General features: G+C 35.7%; 1 protein-coding gene across 2 annotated transcripts in view; it reads right to left on the reverse strand.

Moving 5' to 3' along the window:
• Window positions 1-16,150, reverse strand: part of BBS9 (Bardet-Biedl syndrome 9) — a 450,363-nt gene that overhangs the window by 194,500 nt on the left and 239,713 nt on the right. For both annotated transcript variants that reach the window (XM_077775407.1, XM_077775408.1), the window contains exons 18-19: window positions 10,226-10,398; window positions 6,087-6,239 (exon numbers count right to left, since the gene is read on the reverse strand). In XM_077775407.1, coding sequence (XP_077631533.1) covers window positions 6,087-6,239; window positions 10,226-10,398 — 326 coding nt within the window. The remainder of the gene's footprint in view (window positions 1-6,086; window positions 6,240-10,225; window positions 10,399-16,150) is intronic.

A 16,150-nucleotide genomic window follows, 5' to 3' on the forward strand; every position in this document is an offset into this window, starting at 1 on the left:
GCCCAGTGGAGAACAACCAAGGACGGCAAAGATCAACAGAACTGCCCATGTGACCAACAATGAATTACTCCTGTTTTAAGTCACTAAGGTGTGGGGTGGTTTGCTATACAGCAAAATCATTAAATGATACAGGTAGTACTTTAGCTCAGCAGGAGAAAAAATGGATTATGTAATAAACAGGGGCTGAGACAACTCGCTCACCATTTTTGGCAGGGAGATTAGATTCCCACTAAATTGTATAATACATTCCAGATGGATTTTACAAGTATATATAAAGAATGATAGCATAAAAATGCTAGAATAAATTATATGTTGATAATCATGTACTCTTGACATGGAAAAGGCTTTCTTAGGCAGAGAAACCTAAAGGAAAAAGATGAATAAATTTTACTATGTAAATGTTTCTTAAATTTTATATGTCAAAAAATACATTATAAATAAAAATAAAAGACAAATGAAAAATTGGTAAAACTTTTTTTATACATGAAGAGAGATTACAACCCTTATATGTGTATTTTTTATGCATGACAAAAGTATGATAAAAGATTGCCACTTCTAATATACATAAAGTAACAAGAAAAAGCTGAACTACCTGATAGACTATTGAAGAGAAAACTTACATATGTAAATTACTAGAAAAAATACAAATGGCCCATTAACATTTTAAAAATATTCAACCTCACTAGTTAGCAAAGAAAGATAAAACAATAATCAAATTCTCTTTTTAGTCAAAAATTGTAAAGATCAAAAAAATACCTAGAAAACAGAAATTTTCATATACTGCTTATGGAACTACAATTTGGTACATTTCTGCAAAGCAAAATGTAAGTGTAAATACATACACAGGTGTGTGTGCATGTGTGTGTGCGTGTGTGTGAGTGAAATGTTTTTTTTATTTTCCTTCTTGGGATACATCAAATGAAACCAGGGATTCAGGAAAGACAGCCACTTGACTTCATAATCCTGATGCCCCTCCCCTTCTGGTACCCACTTTGGAACCAAACACCCAAAGGAGTGTGAGAATGCCCCTAAGGACACAGGATCTTCCCGGTTCTTAGCTCAGGTCTAGATTCATGAGGCTGCCCGATAGCAGAGTTTCAGAAAGATGAGGTATTATTATAACCTCTTTTGTCTGAAAAATTAATAGTGCCATTTTTGAGATGGCATAACTTATTAGTGAAATAAAAATGAAGAATAGTCCCCCAGAGTTGTAGTTACCATTTATTGAGAGCTTATTCTGTACCATGCACTATTCTAAGCAATTTATATGTTTATATATTTCAATCTTCATAACAACCCCATGAAAGAGGCAGCATTCTACAGGTGGGAAAACTGAGGCTTAGGAATAGTTTTGTTTTCTCTGTCTGTTCAAGTAATTTGGCTAGGGTCAGAAACAAAATTGGAACATAAGCAAGCTAATTCTAGACATATAGTTCTTAATCATTTCACAAGGATACATCAGATATGCCACTTTAAACCTTAGAGCATTTATTAGCATGTATTTAAAGGAAACAATGCTGGATGTCTTTCTGCAACCTTAGAAGCAGTGGCTTTCTCTTATGGGCTCTGTGGGCCAGAATCAAAGTCACCTAAACTTCAGGTCAAAGATTAGAGGCACTTCACAGGCTCACTGTGCAAGCTAGTGATACCTGGACTTTCTGCTAAACACTAAGGGCACAGATTTTATACTGCTTGCAATGGCCTTATCTGCTTTTGTACCTGATAAACTGTTTACATAAATGAGTATCTATACAAACCAATCCGTATTATAGCCAACTCATCAAAGTCAATCACTGAAGGACCTCGGTCTTCACTTTCAGTTTGTTCTCAGAATTTTATTAGAAACTATAGCAGTTCCCAGATCACCTAGTACCCATAAGCCCCCCAAACTTCCTCTAGTTCTGTATTTCTATATCCTATCCTAGCCAAAGGATGTGAAAAAAAATTGCCTTCCAAGAGGCAAGAACTCTAAGAACTTCCAAGAACTCAACAATTATGTAAATAGGACATGAAAAGAATCAAACTTCTCATGCTTCTGGACATACATTAATACTGAAAGAGCCCAATTAATTCTTACGCTACTTAGAATACGATAGGATTCAATCTCAACAATGTTCTACCTGCATAGAGATATTTCAATGATAATTCTTTCAAATTTACTTTGGCACACACAGACTCTCTCTCTCTCTCTCTCTCTCTCTCTCACACACACACACACACACACACACACACACACACACACATACAGACAAGAACAGAAAATATTTTCTCAGTCAAGAATTTACAGCTATAAAACCTTCCAACTTAGAACAGTTTACTGAATCCTCCAACTAAATTATTTAGGAAGACGGAAGAGAGTTTCCTTTAGTGGCTTTTGGGGATTTTAGAATAAACCATGCCAATAGTTCCTGAGCCTGAACTCAAAGAATTCTCTACCAATCTGTTCTTTGTAGTGCTGCCCTTATCAAAAACATAGTTTCAACAATTATCTTAGTTAGTGGCATTAAAGAATTCATTCACAGAGCAAATATTTATTAAGTATCTATAAAGTGACAAGAAATGTATCATCCTGGGGCGCCTGGGTGGCTTAGTTGGTTAAGTGTCCGACTTCAGGTCATGATCTCATGGTTCGTGGGTTTGAGCCCCAAGTCGGGCTCTGTGCTGACAGCTGTTCAGAGCCTGGAGCCTGCTTCAGATTCTATGTCTCCCTTTCTCTCTGACCCTCCCCTGCTCACGCTGTCTCTATCTATCTCTCTCAAAAATAAATAAAACATAAAANATACTGGCTTCTGTTTCTATTTTCACATAAGCCAATGATCATCATTCATTAAATGCTGACAATATAGCATCTTCCAGATACATGATGACAAGTGGGATAAAATGTAAATCTTTCACTGGAAGTCTCAGAGTGCTTCTCTTACTGACCCTGATCAAATTAAAGTGGCACTAAGATCCACAGAAGGACTAACAAAAAAATTAAATGCTCCCTTTACATGAGAAAACAAGGATTCTATATACGTAACAGATCTAATTTTAAACTGCTATATTAGGAAAATCTTTATTTTATTTTTTTATTTATTTTATTTTATTCTATTTAATTCTATTTTATTTTAAGAGAAAGAGAGTGCAAGCAGAGAAGGGGCAGAGGATCCAAAGCAGGCTCTGTGCTGACACGATGACAGCAACAAGCCAGATGTGGGGGCTTGAATTCACGAACTAAGAGATCACGACCTGAGCCAAAGTCAGATACTCAACTGACTGAACCACCCAGGCGCCCCAGGAAAACACATTAAAAATATACTGATAGTCATTTTTTGGCAAGTAAGATCACACTCTAACAAGGCTCATTATTTCATGGGTTTGGCTAATCTGCCAATTAGATGATGCCCCCTATCCAGGCAAAGTATAAAGATAAGAAAAATCTACACTAGATACAGAAGGGATGTGATAGTGAATCATGTCATATCCCTGTTTGGTCATGGTAGAGTTGTCTAAAAAAAGATTTTTTTCTCATTGTTAGACTCAACATTATAACTACTATTAAGATCTGTTCTGTAATAAATGGTAGTTTGTCCATACTACAGAATATCTATATACTACATAACACATAGAGAAGTAGGTCTATACGTTAATATAGAAAGAGTTCCAGTACATACTGTTAAAAGAAAAAAGAGAAGTATACATATAGCATGATGCTATTTACGGATTATTTTAGCCTCACAAAATAGTACTTCATTTCTGAATATTAAAAAAAAAGGTATAGAAAGACACAAAAACATAACAGTGATTACATTTTTGAGAAGATGGTACAGGGCCATGATAAAGAATTTAGCACTGTGTACTATCTTACCCTTTTCTTTGGGAAATTATATTCATGTATTAACTACATCATTAGAAGTTAACTAAAGGGAGTTAAAACAGAGAACAATCAATATTTCACAATAATCTAATGTGAATATATAACAAAATTGAGTAGTAAGTTACATTAAACTAAGTCAAATTCCTTACAGTATTCATATCTTTCAAAAACTTGATCATTTTTTTAATCTAAAAAGAATTAAATGAATTAATCTAATCTAAAATGAATTAAAACTATAGTTTCAAGGAAAAACTCACGGTATTGATCATTTTGTCTACAATATTACAAATCATGGAAAAACCCAACCTTGAGACTAAGAAAAAACAAACAAGTAACAACAACAACAACAAAACCAAAACAAAACCAAAAAAAGCCTAGCACTTTAAACATATAAAAGACAAAGGAAGTCTTGCTATATGGAAAATAGGGTAAGTATTAAATCAAGTATCCTCATCAAATCCCTGTAAACACCTCTCTGCCACTGTGTCCACAAATATAGTATCATTAAAGACAAGAGTCAGCATATCTTTAGCCCCAAGCACAGCAGATATGGCCTAAGAATGAGTTACATTAAGTCACCAAAGAGACAGGAAGGAAGAGGAGGAAAAAAAGAAAGGAAATGAAAAACAAACCAAAATGAAAAGTATTCCTAAGGAAGAAAACAGGTGTGGAACAGAAAGAGCAGCATTACGAGCCTACTGACTCAGGAGTCACGTAATGGCTACAGCTCAAAGGAAACTAGCCGGCATGATTTGTAGAACAATTTACCAAGCATTTCCACATGCATTACCAAATGGATTCTTTGTAACAACATGGTAGTTACCCCATTTTATGGAAAGAAACTGAAGATCTGAAAGAGTCAGGGAACTGCCAAAAGCCACAGAACTGGAGTCTTTGCACTCTAAGCCCAGTGTTCTTTCTTATACCCTCCTGCTGCTACTGACTGTCCCCTCAATTGCTTCTAATTTTCACATAACGATTAACATTTCAAGAAACAACTGTTTTATCAAAATTTATTGATGTCTACATAGTAAACTATTCTTCTTTTCTCTAGGGAAGCTAACTGAAAAAAAAAAATCTGATTTGTCCTTCCAAAATCAACGGAATATGGCAGAGGAGAGCAGTGAGGGTAGGAGGTGGTAATAAAGGGCAACATGAGAGAATTTTGTGATGATGGAGCTGTTCAATATCTTGAATGTGGTGGTGGATACATGAACCTGTGATAAAACTGTATAGAACTTAAAACACACACATACACCCCTACAAAGTAGTACAAGTAAAATTATGGAATTCTGAATAAAATCCATGGATTTTAGAAATGCCAATATCCTGGTTGTGATATATTATAGGTTTGCAAAATATTACCACTAGAGGAAAAATGGTAAAGGGTACATGAGACTTATTTGTATTTTTTGTTATAACTGCAAGTAAATATATAACTATCTCAATAAAAAATTCAATTAAAAATTAACAGAATATTCATACTACCAACACTGATTTTGAAACAGATTAGTGATATTGTAGAGAAACATAAGAAGATACTTGTAGTCATTCAAAGCTGAATTTGTTATAGTGGAACTGGCAGCAGCCTTACTCATAAAACTAAATTTTTTTTAATTATGATTTCAACCCAGAGGTGATAATTTTGAACAGCTTTTGGTGACATAATACTATAAGAATGAGAGATCACTCTACCCATGCAAAGGGTAAACAAGATGGAAAAAAAGAATCAGAAAGAAGTAAAAGGTCTTTTTGAACTAGAACAAAGAGTTGTTTAAGAATTCCATTTCAAAATATCAACTTACATAATACTAGAAGTGTTAGCCAGTAGGACAATTAAGGAACTATGGTGATAATTATGAAATGCACCAAGAATTGTCTAATAATAATGCTGCGCATAACACCTACTATCTATCAAGCACATACTATATACCTGGCAATGTGCTGGCTGCTTCACATAAGTGATCAAAAATCTTCACAATAACTCTGGAAGGTGAAATGTGGAAAATGATGGATACTATGTAATTTACTCAATATGACATAGTTCGAAAGTCCCAAAGCTTGACTTTAAACCTACGTTTTTCTGACTCTAAAGCTTGTGTGCTATTCATTGCTCCATAGTACATAGGGAAGAAATATCTTATGTTGCTATTCTAGTACATGACTCTCGAGTGAAAGAAAAAAATTATATCCAGTAGTGAAAAATTATCATTGATATCATACTTACCTGCTTATAAGTTCCATCTAGCAAGGTGTCCAGGTGTTGGAGGGGGGCAGGTGTTTTATCTTTGAACCTTGTTAATAGTCGACGTTGAATGGCCCGAAATTGTACAGCTCTTTCAGATAAGAGTTCTTCTAATTTTTCACCATTTATCCGCAACTACAATAAAGAATTTCTTAAATTCAGGTTACATGTGTGCAACAAAGCATTTTTAAAGCAAGAAGACAGGCAATGCCAATTAAAGCATGAAAGACAGTAATGACAGAAATTTAAACATATTATAGAATTAAGAGAATTAAAACTGTAATCTTTGGTACATGAATAGATAGATACTTAGATCATATATACATAAGAGAGTAGGACAGATCAAATGGAAACTCAGTACAGATGACTCAGTATCACTGGGGAAATACAGATTATTTTACAAATGTCCTGTAATAACTGATTAAATACATGAGAAAAAAGAATAAGCATTTCTCCTCCAGTCTTTACAGCAAAATCAATTGGAATAAATTTATACACAATAAAAGTACTGGAAAATCAGAATTTTTAAATAATCTTGGCATGAGAAAGACCCTTATAAGTCAAAAGCCAAAAGCCAGACACACACATACTAACACCTCTGATAAATTTGTAACTAAAACAAATGTAATTCTATATGGTTAAAAAAGGAAAAAATATCGTAAGTGACAAGATAGCAAGCTGCAAAAATAATCAATAACCACACAGACAAAAACTCAAGCACATAAAAGCTAGAAAGCATCTAAAAACCAATGAGAAAAGGACCAAAATCCAAATCAAATCAGTAAGAAAGAGAGCATCAATCCAATAGAAAAAATGGGGAAAATTTATAGAAAAGCTAATACAAATAGCTCTCAGACATAATTGCCTTTGATCTAGCAAGCCCATTTCTAGGAATTTATCCTAGGGGTATACCCGCAAAAAGTAATGTACATACAAGGCTATTTCATTATAGAATTATTTGTTATAGTATTATACTAAGATATATAGTAACATATTAACAATAATCAAAATATTCATCAATAGGTAACAGGTTAAATAATAAAAAAGCTACTTTGTAGGACTACTAAGTACTGATATGCAATGTTATCCAAAGATGCATTGAATGAAACAAAGCAAAAAAATACAGAATAGTATTATAATGTGCTACCATTCATGTATTTTTAAAAAAGAAATCTGTACATTAATATAGTTGTGACTGCATAGAATAGTTCTAAAAAGATACACAAGAAACTGAACACTGAAAGTTACTTCCAAAGAGACTGAATGCAGGAGGAGAATCAGAAATAGACTCTTTTTACTATAACTCTGCTAATAACCTTTGAATTTAATATTATTAGAAGAATAAAAGAAAGCTAGTCAGTGTGATAGGGTAGGAAAAACACTCCATGAAGTCAGATTATGTGAACTGCCAATTCCACTTTACAAAACAATCATAAACTAGTCCTGAAATAAAGAGCATTTTCAAAATGTTCATAAATCGAACTATTACAGTTTACATTTCTCATATCAAACCATACTTTCTTTGCAAGTGTATGTATTCTCCAGACACATGATTTAAAAAAACCTGGAATTTTATTAATGTCTTTTGATCCCAATTTCAGAAGCACTAAGTAACTAAATAAAGCAAAGGACATTCTCTTGAAGAAAAAAAAAATTTCATTACCAAAAGTTAAATAATAATTTTTTAAATAACTAAATTTTTAAAGAGTATTATTTATCAATAATTCACTTTTTTAATTGTATAATTTCCAGCTATGATATTTTATTCATTACATTCATGAAACACACAAAAAAATTAAGAAGACATTTTCTTCTTTTTTTTAATGTTTTTTATTTATTTCTGAGAGAGACAGCGTGAGCAGGGGAGGGTCAGAGAGAGAGGGAGACACAGAATCCAAAACCGGCTCCAGGCTCTGAGCTAGCTGTCAGCACAGAGCCTGTCGCAGGGCTCAAACCCACAAACCACAGATCATGACCTGATCTGAGGTCGGATGTTTAACTGATTGAGCCACCCAGGCACCCCAAAGAAGACATTTTCAATACTGACACATCAGCCAGGTTATCATTCCACTGAATGTATAACCAAACATCAGTGATTGAAATGTTTTTGTATGTCAGAATTTCAACATTTAACAAATATTATTGATTCCAAAGCCAAGCACTGTTCTCAGTGCTAGAAATTATAGCAATCAATAATACAGACAAAAATTCCTGTCTTCATGGAGCTTATACTAAGGGACATTTGGATTCCAAAAGCCATCTTGATTCAAAGATTAACATCATATTTAAAAGCAAAGACACGGGGCACAGAGAAAGGAAGTATAATGATGCTCCTCTTAAATTGTATAACAAATGAAAGTGCCTGTAGTTCATCATGTTCCCTAAATCTCTCCCCAGAAAGGAAATGCCCCTGATGTGGAAACTCTAGGGGTTTACTAGCCAACAAAGAAGAGGGGAAGCTGTCAAACTTATAGCCAATCAGAATCTAATATTTTCTGTTTTAATACTATAAGTATGTAATTAATATAGTCTTTTTGTAGACTCTTCCATAAACCACTAGATCTCAGTTCTGCACAGTAAAGCAAGAATTTTTAAAATATATCTTTAGGGGCACCTGGCTGGCTCAGTCAGTTAAGCGTCCGACTTTGGCTCAGGTCATAATCTCACAGTTTGTGGGTTCAAGCCCTGCATCGGGCTATTTGCTGACAGCTCAGAGCCTGGAGCCTGCTTTAGATTTTGTGTCTCCCTCCCTCTCTGCTCCTCCCCCATTCATGCTCTGTCTCTCTCTGTCTCTCAAAAATGAATAAAAATTTATTAAAATATATATATCTTTAAAAAATAAATTAAATTAAACAAAATAAAATAAATCCTAGAGGACTGCAAAGGTTCTCAATCCTTAAAAATACCTAAATATATTCCCCAAACTGTCAAGTTTTGGTGCCATGATTTGGTCAAAAGCATACTGTCCTATAAAATACTATCAGCAGAGATTAAAGAGAACTGAAATAAGTTCAATTTATTTGATAATGATAAATGTTATTTGTAGTTGGATTCTATGCACCGAAATTTCCCCTTTATGTTCACACTATACTAAAAGAAGTCTTTATAGGTTAAAGTCAGTGTTCTTCGGATGTCTAAGGGACTGAACATTAACTAGAATGAATGTTCATGTGACTAACAAGTGACATGACATATTCTCTCTCTCTGTCACACACACACACACACACTCACACATCATAGTTTATAAACTGAAATGCAAAAACCTATTGATTCCTTAAAAGTAGTTGCTCTAGAGAACGAATGCTTCTGTAAATAATGCTGAAAATACTTTTGAAATCCCGTCTTTTTAATCACCTACAGAGTCTATTTATAGGGAAATAAGTATTTGAATCAGGGGAATTTTTTTTAACACATGAGATTTTTAAAACAATGTCATTAACCAATTCATTCACAGGACATGACTCTTGACTACTTCTAAATATCAAATCAATCTTCAAAGGATGAAGATTTTAGACCATCATGATACTCAGGACAATCTAGTACAGGCTCTGAAGAAAGGCTTCCAAAGAAGAAATGAAAATATTCTGGCAACAAACTCACTGTCAGATCTCATTTGTTTAAACATTTAATCATTCAGCATTTACTAAGTGCCCATTGTGCCAGATACTGAAGAATATTTTATGTGGTTAACCCTCATTTAGATGCAGAAGTTCTGGTGTGCTTGTTAAAAAAGAAAAGGAAAAATCACTTTACTTTATAATCACACCTCATTTATGGTCTGCTAGAATTGGTTAGCCAAATGGCTGCCGATAAGCTCAAACAGTTTTAACACTGGGTTATTGGGGTCAAAGTTTAAGTCTCCATGTGGGAAAATTAAATCAGCTTGTTCTGAAGCCAGACCACATGCTTAGCTCTGGGCAGCCACTCTGTTAAGGTCTGCTAGTGATCACAAAGTGGGGAAGAGGGCAGGAACAGATACACAAAATCTATCATCCAGATAAAATAACTACTTGAAGCACTCAATTAACTAATGTATATACTAGAATTCTTTCCTCTGTAGCATCTCTTTCTCTTCCATATATTGAAAAATTATAGATAGTATGAGTTATGATCATACATACCTCAAAATGATGATCAATCAACTCAAAATATTCTTGAAGGGGCATACATCCAGAAAAAGAACAGGCAAAATCTTTGATTCCCTGTTTTTCAAAATATTCTTGAAGGCGGATAATAAGCTCATTTGTTATGAGCCAAAGATCTTCAAATTGTTCACTCTGGATGCGATATCGTTCTAAGAGAGAAAAGATAATTATGAAAAAATGCTTATTAACACATAATTACTAGCTGAAACTACATGATTATCACTAATTGTGACATGAATACCCAAACAAAAAGGACAAAAAATGGGGGGTGGAGGGGACTATAGATAGGATTTCTACTGCTTTATTGCAGTTCTCTACATCAAACACTTAATATTTAATTCCAAAGGTATGTGGTCACAGTGACAAGGTGGAGAGTATGGTCCTTTCCCCATGTTTCTTTTCACAGGTTTCAATAAAAACACCCAAAGTTGGGTCCTTCTTTAAAAAAAAGGAAGAAAATAAGAAAGCTTTGTTTACAAGGTAAGAAAAAAAGCCATTGAAAAAGTATAATCTGGTATGTATTAATTTGTTTCGGAATATTCTTGTGAAATAAAACTTATTCTGCAGAAAGTCCTACATCTTGGACGTTAGTTGTAGCCAGCTTAAATCCCTGTAACCATGAACAAAGTTTTCTATTTTTCTAATATTTCTTTTATTTATATTTGTAACCAATCCCTTCCCTAAATATCAATCTTGTTTCCCTCCATTTGCTGAAACCTCAGCTCCAAGAGAGTCAAATTCTTGTCCATCCCCTACCACAATTTGATGATAATGACAATAATGACAGCAGTGGCAGTAACTACATCTATGATAAGAGCAACTGTTATTTGTTGAACACCAACAATGAACCAAGTACTGTGACTGCAACAACCTTTTTTAAAAAAAAAAAAGAAGAAGAAAACTAGGCACAGAGAGTTTCAGAGACTTGTCAAAGGTTACAAACCAAATTAAATGTCAGAGTAGAATTCATGATATACTGTATATCCTTTTCCCCCACCTGTCTAAATCCTACCTACTCTTCAGGACCTGGCTTCAATCCTACCTACCCCAAGAAATCTTTATTTCTCTTCCATCCATAGAAACCTAATATGTGTTAGGCACTGTATTGAGCACTCTGCATTCGCTCTCTGGTTCAAACCTCAACATCCCTATCAGAGAAATCTTGTTATTCCCATTTTACCGAAGAGTTTAAATAATCCGCAAGGTCATCTAGCCAGGTAGTCACAGGCAAGAATTAGAACTCTAGCTATTAATACAAAGATTAGCTACTAATCTTAACCACTTCACAATATTGTACCTCTTTAAATTCATATAGATACTTAGTATGTCTACAGTTTACTATGCACTTAACCACATCCAACCGTGCATTTTTTTAATTAACATTTAATTTTAGAACAGTTTTAAATTTACATAAAAACTATGAAGATAATACAGAGTTTCCACACACCCTTCACCCAATTTCCTCAATTATTAATATCTTACATTTTATGGTACATAATTATGTACGATTAATTAAGATTAATGATGAATACAATACACTGTGATTATTAACTAAAGCTAAGACTACAAAAAGTTAAGAGGATTACACCAATTGGTTTTCAAGTGTTGAATCAGCATTACATACCTGGCATAAATCCCATTTGATCATGGTATATACTTTTTCTTATTCCTATTTAACTTTCCAGATGATTATACTCAGTTTCTCTAAGAGATTATATACTTTTTGAGATCTAGAACCAATTCCCCTATTCTATTTAATTTACCACTTATTGAGCATCTATTATGTACAATTTCATAAAGAAATGTTGGCAGTACAAAGATGAACTCAGTATCCTTGCTTAAGGAGACTAAGGTCTTGCTAAGGTAGCATGACATGTAGTCTTATGAAATATTTATTATATTCCCCATGGTCCTTGACAAATTCTATGAATAAATGACATCTGAAAATTAGTTATTAGGACTTCAATTTGTCATCTGCCACCACAATTCAAAAATATATCTCCTCTCATTCTCCTAGTTATCTCTCTTTCAATATATTCAACACAAGGAATAAAATATCTTGGGTATGCCTGCCACAGTGTATGGCAAACACCCCAGTGTTCTCTGCTATCATATCATTTCCTCTGGAGCGTCCCTCTGCGCTACCTTCACCCTAGTCTTATTCTGAGCTCTGACTTCTGGCCATGGTATTGATCAGACTGTTTTCCTCATTTCTCCCCATCAAAGATAGTAAGGCCATGGTCAGATAAAACAGCTTTTACCTTTCTCTGCAAATGTCACTGAATGCTTAATGCTCTAAGAATAGAGAGAGCACAACTGTGGTGGGGCGGAAGTAAAGAGGTAAAAGGAAGAATGATGATAACAACATACAATATTACACTTCTCTAAATCTAGGGTCCTTTCCAAGGTAAGCTTGGGACCCAACATATTAAACCCAGACTGGTATTTATTCACTCTTTCATTCATTTATATAACCCAGCACAAGATGCTGGGGATTAAATCATGGATAAATTAAGAGCCTCTACCCTTAACGAGTTCCATGCAGACCTGGAAAGATGTAGTTATTGGGGAAGAGTAAACACTGCTTTTACCATTACTGATTCAGGAATACTCCATGCAGGCTGACGTTGCCACAGAAGCACCAGGACCTTCCCACAAGTGGTATGTTACTATTTTCAAGCATGTGATGGCCTATCACATAGCAGAAGAATTAGACAATAGCAAGGGAGTGGCAAAGGGCATAAGGCACAATAAGTTTTGTGTAATAATGATAGATATTCATAGAGTTAGCTGCCTCAGGATATAGGGAGCTACCTCACTCCAATGGAAGTGTTTAAGGCTCCTTGGTGTTTGGTATAGAACACTAAAGGGAAGAAACACAGGTCATCTTCTCATGTACAGATCTCTCTCTCCATCTTTTCTGAGACAGATATTTGGTACCAGCTCAGTGCTGCCTCTAGGTCCTGGCCATTTGTCCCTCCTAGGCAGATCTGGCTCCAGGCCTCCTAGAGTAAGAAGCTGAACTGGGCCAGTTGCATCTCCTCTTATAGCTTTATGATGTCCCAAAATAGTGGCTTCAGATTCTTCTGCAACAGATCTTGCTAGACATAGCAGATGAAGGTGACAAAGTTGTACACTACAGTGATCCAGGCTAGAGAAGATGGTGAGATGTAGGTGGGGCTCTCAAAGTGACAAAGCAAGGTATGGTACTGGCAGGTGTGTGCATATAAGCTGGCACTGCCAAACCTGACTGTGTCCACTCTTATTGCAGCAGTATCTGCAAAGCAACAGGCTAGATGGTGAGCATTTGCTGTCCTCTAGAGAAGTTTACAACAGCACCAAGAAATTTTGCATAATAAAGTCCAGGCAAGGGTCCACATCCTTCCAAGGAAGGAACAGGACTTGTCTAAGATAAGCAACTCCCTCCAGGCCTCAAATTCTGCAGATACGGTGATACCCATCTCCTTGTCCTCTTCGTCCAAGGAAAGGGCATGTCTCACAGTGGAGCACAACTTGGTAGAGGCTGCTGCTAGTATTCCTGGCCCTTGTGGGGCCCAGGCTTAGTAGGGTTCAGCAGCTGCAGGGAGGGCTCATGGTTGGGATAAGCTGGATGTGGATGTGATGACTGATGTCTTCAAGGCTATAATCTCCACCTGCAGCATGTCGATCCTGCCCCCTACCTCCTTCAGCAGTTTTTCTGATGCCAACTACTTCCTGTGAGCTTCTCACACCATCTTGTGGGCTTCCTCAGAGAGGCTGGCCATCAGCAACACCTCCAGCTCCTGTTCCAGTCGTTCCCACACCTCCTACTACTGCTGATGGTCCTCACCTTTCAGCTTCAGCTGCTTCTAGGCTATGTGAGCTCCTCCGACAGTAGCTCGGGGCCCCACCCTTTTTGTAAACCTCCATGGGGATCCTGTAAGAATATCTGTCAATAGTATTAGAGAAAAGCTCCCTCCAGGGTTCATACTATTGAACAGGATCCTTTACCACTCCCAGATTCTGAGATTCTGAAAGTGAAAAGAAACATGCCTTCATGGGCTCACTTTAATAAAATTCTTAAAATGGTGCCTGCCACAAAGTAAGCACTCAATAACTGTTACCTACTATCATCATTATCACCATTATTTCCCCCAAGAATACATAAACTAAGAGCAAGAGCATCATAAACCCAGTTAGACCCACATAGAACCTAACTAATCCAGTAATTTTCAAATAGCAGATATGAAAAAAAAAGTGGCTTTAATAAAATATATTTTCCTTAGCATAGAATTTGCTGTCACTCTAAAGATAGGTATAAATTTTTACATAAACATTACATTGCTAATATTTCAAAGGAAATTTAATTCATTCTGTTCTAGAAGGATTCTGAATGGGCTTCCACAAGTAGGTAGAAAACCTGGAGTGCAGCCTGAATACACCTAAGGAATAAAATTTCTTATATAGAAGATGAAATAAAACTACAGAAAGTTATTTCTTTCAACTCTCATTTTCTAACACAAATGTGTCACAATTTACATATATTAAAAGAGATATACATAAACAACTGGGATTATTATAACACACGTGAAAGAATTATATACAGGCCCAAGATCTAAAAAATATATATTTCAAAGTACCTGAATGAAGTGATAGGGAAAACTATGGGGATATCTGTGGGAAGAGCATTCCAAACCCAGGGAACTGTGAGTATGAAGACTGAGGCAGCAATGTGCTTTCAAGAACCCTGAGGAAGCTACTATGGCTGAAGCTAAGTGATCAGTTCATATGCTGTGCTATAACAAGATTATCACACCAGTTTCTGTTAAATTGTCCATAAAAGTACTGGCAAGAACATCTGGAAACAAGGCATATTCAGGTATGACCAGGCAAGTCTGTCCCCCAAAGTTAGTGTGAAGATTTATCAGAACTTATCACCGGGGAAAACATGGACAGGATTCTCAGCAGTATCCCAACAGTTCAGCTGGCCAGTGGCTGGCTGATGCTTGACTGTGCAAGATAAATCCAGTTAGCTCCAATCCTAATGCCTCCTAGGAAGTGCTGGCTCAGTTCACATTAACAGCTTACACTGGGCATGGGTGTTATATTAAGAAAAGCAGAGGGATGTTGTGCCAAGAAAGGCAGCGGTGCCCAGAACTCTTCCCCAGAGAGGTAAAGTGTCAGGTCTCTGCTGCCTACAATTAGAACTCCTTTCCCCACCCTGGCAGACAGCAAATTCCTAATCCGACAAAATGAAATGTGGGCAAGTCTGAACACTTCTCTTCTCCTTTTATCAGGATTTGAATTATCTGAAGAGAGGCCTATGGACTCTCTGAGAGACCCCTCTCAATCCCCTAGTGGGCAAAGACTTCCACTCTCTAAACATAAAGTAACAGAGAAAAGTTATGTATAGTAGATTCAAAGCAAAGGGTGACATGTGATGGAGTGCCCTTTATGGAAGGACCACAGTGCAAGAGTATCTTTGGTTGATAATCTCAAGATTCAAGGTGATACTATATCTATTCATCCAGTCAAAAACTGTTAAATGCTGAAAAGACAACAGGGAACAACACATACTGGTCCTGCTTCTAATCGTCGTGGCAGGACAGAAAATAATTAAGTAAATAAGTAAAAAATAGGTACAAGGAAAAACTAATGCAAATTTTTAAAAAAGGTGCTGTAATAAAGATAAATGGGTGCCTTTTCTTGAGATAGCATGGTCATAGAAAGTCACACTGAGAGAGTGACATCAGTGGTAATACTAATAGTAATAATGATGAAAACAGCATTAGCAGCTAAAATTTACCTGGCACTTATAGTATAACAGGAAATTGTTACATGCTTTTTAGGTATTATTTTATTTGATTCTTACATATTATAATTGTTATGTTTTTATCCCCATTTTATAGATGAAAAAACAGG

Source organism: Crocuta crocuta, unplaced genomic scaffold (genome assembly GCF_008692635.1).
Source record: "Crocuta crocuta isolate KB4526 unplaced genomic scaffold, BGI_CrCroc_1.0 scaffold197, whole genome shotgun sequence".
Taxonomy (NCBI): Eukaryota; Metazoa; Chordata; class Mammalia; order Carnivora; family Hyaenidae; genus Crocuta; species Crocuta crocuta.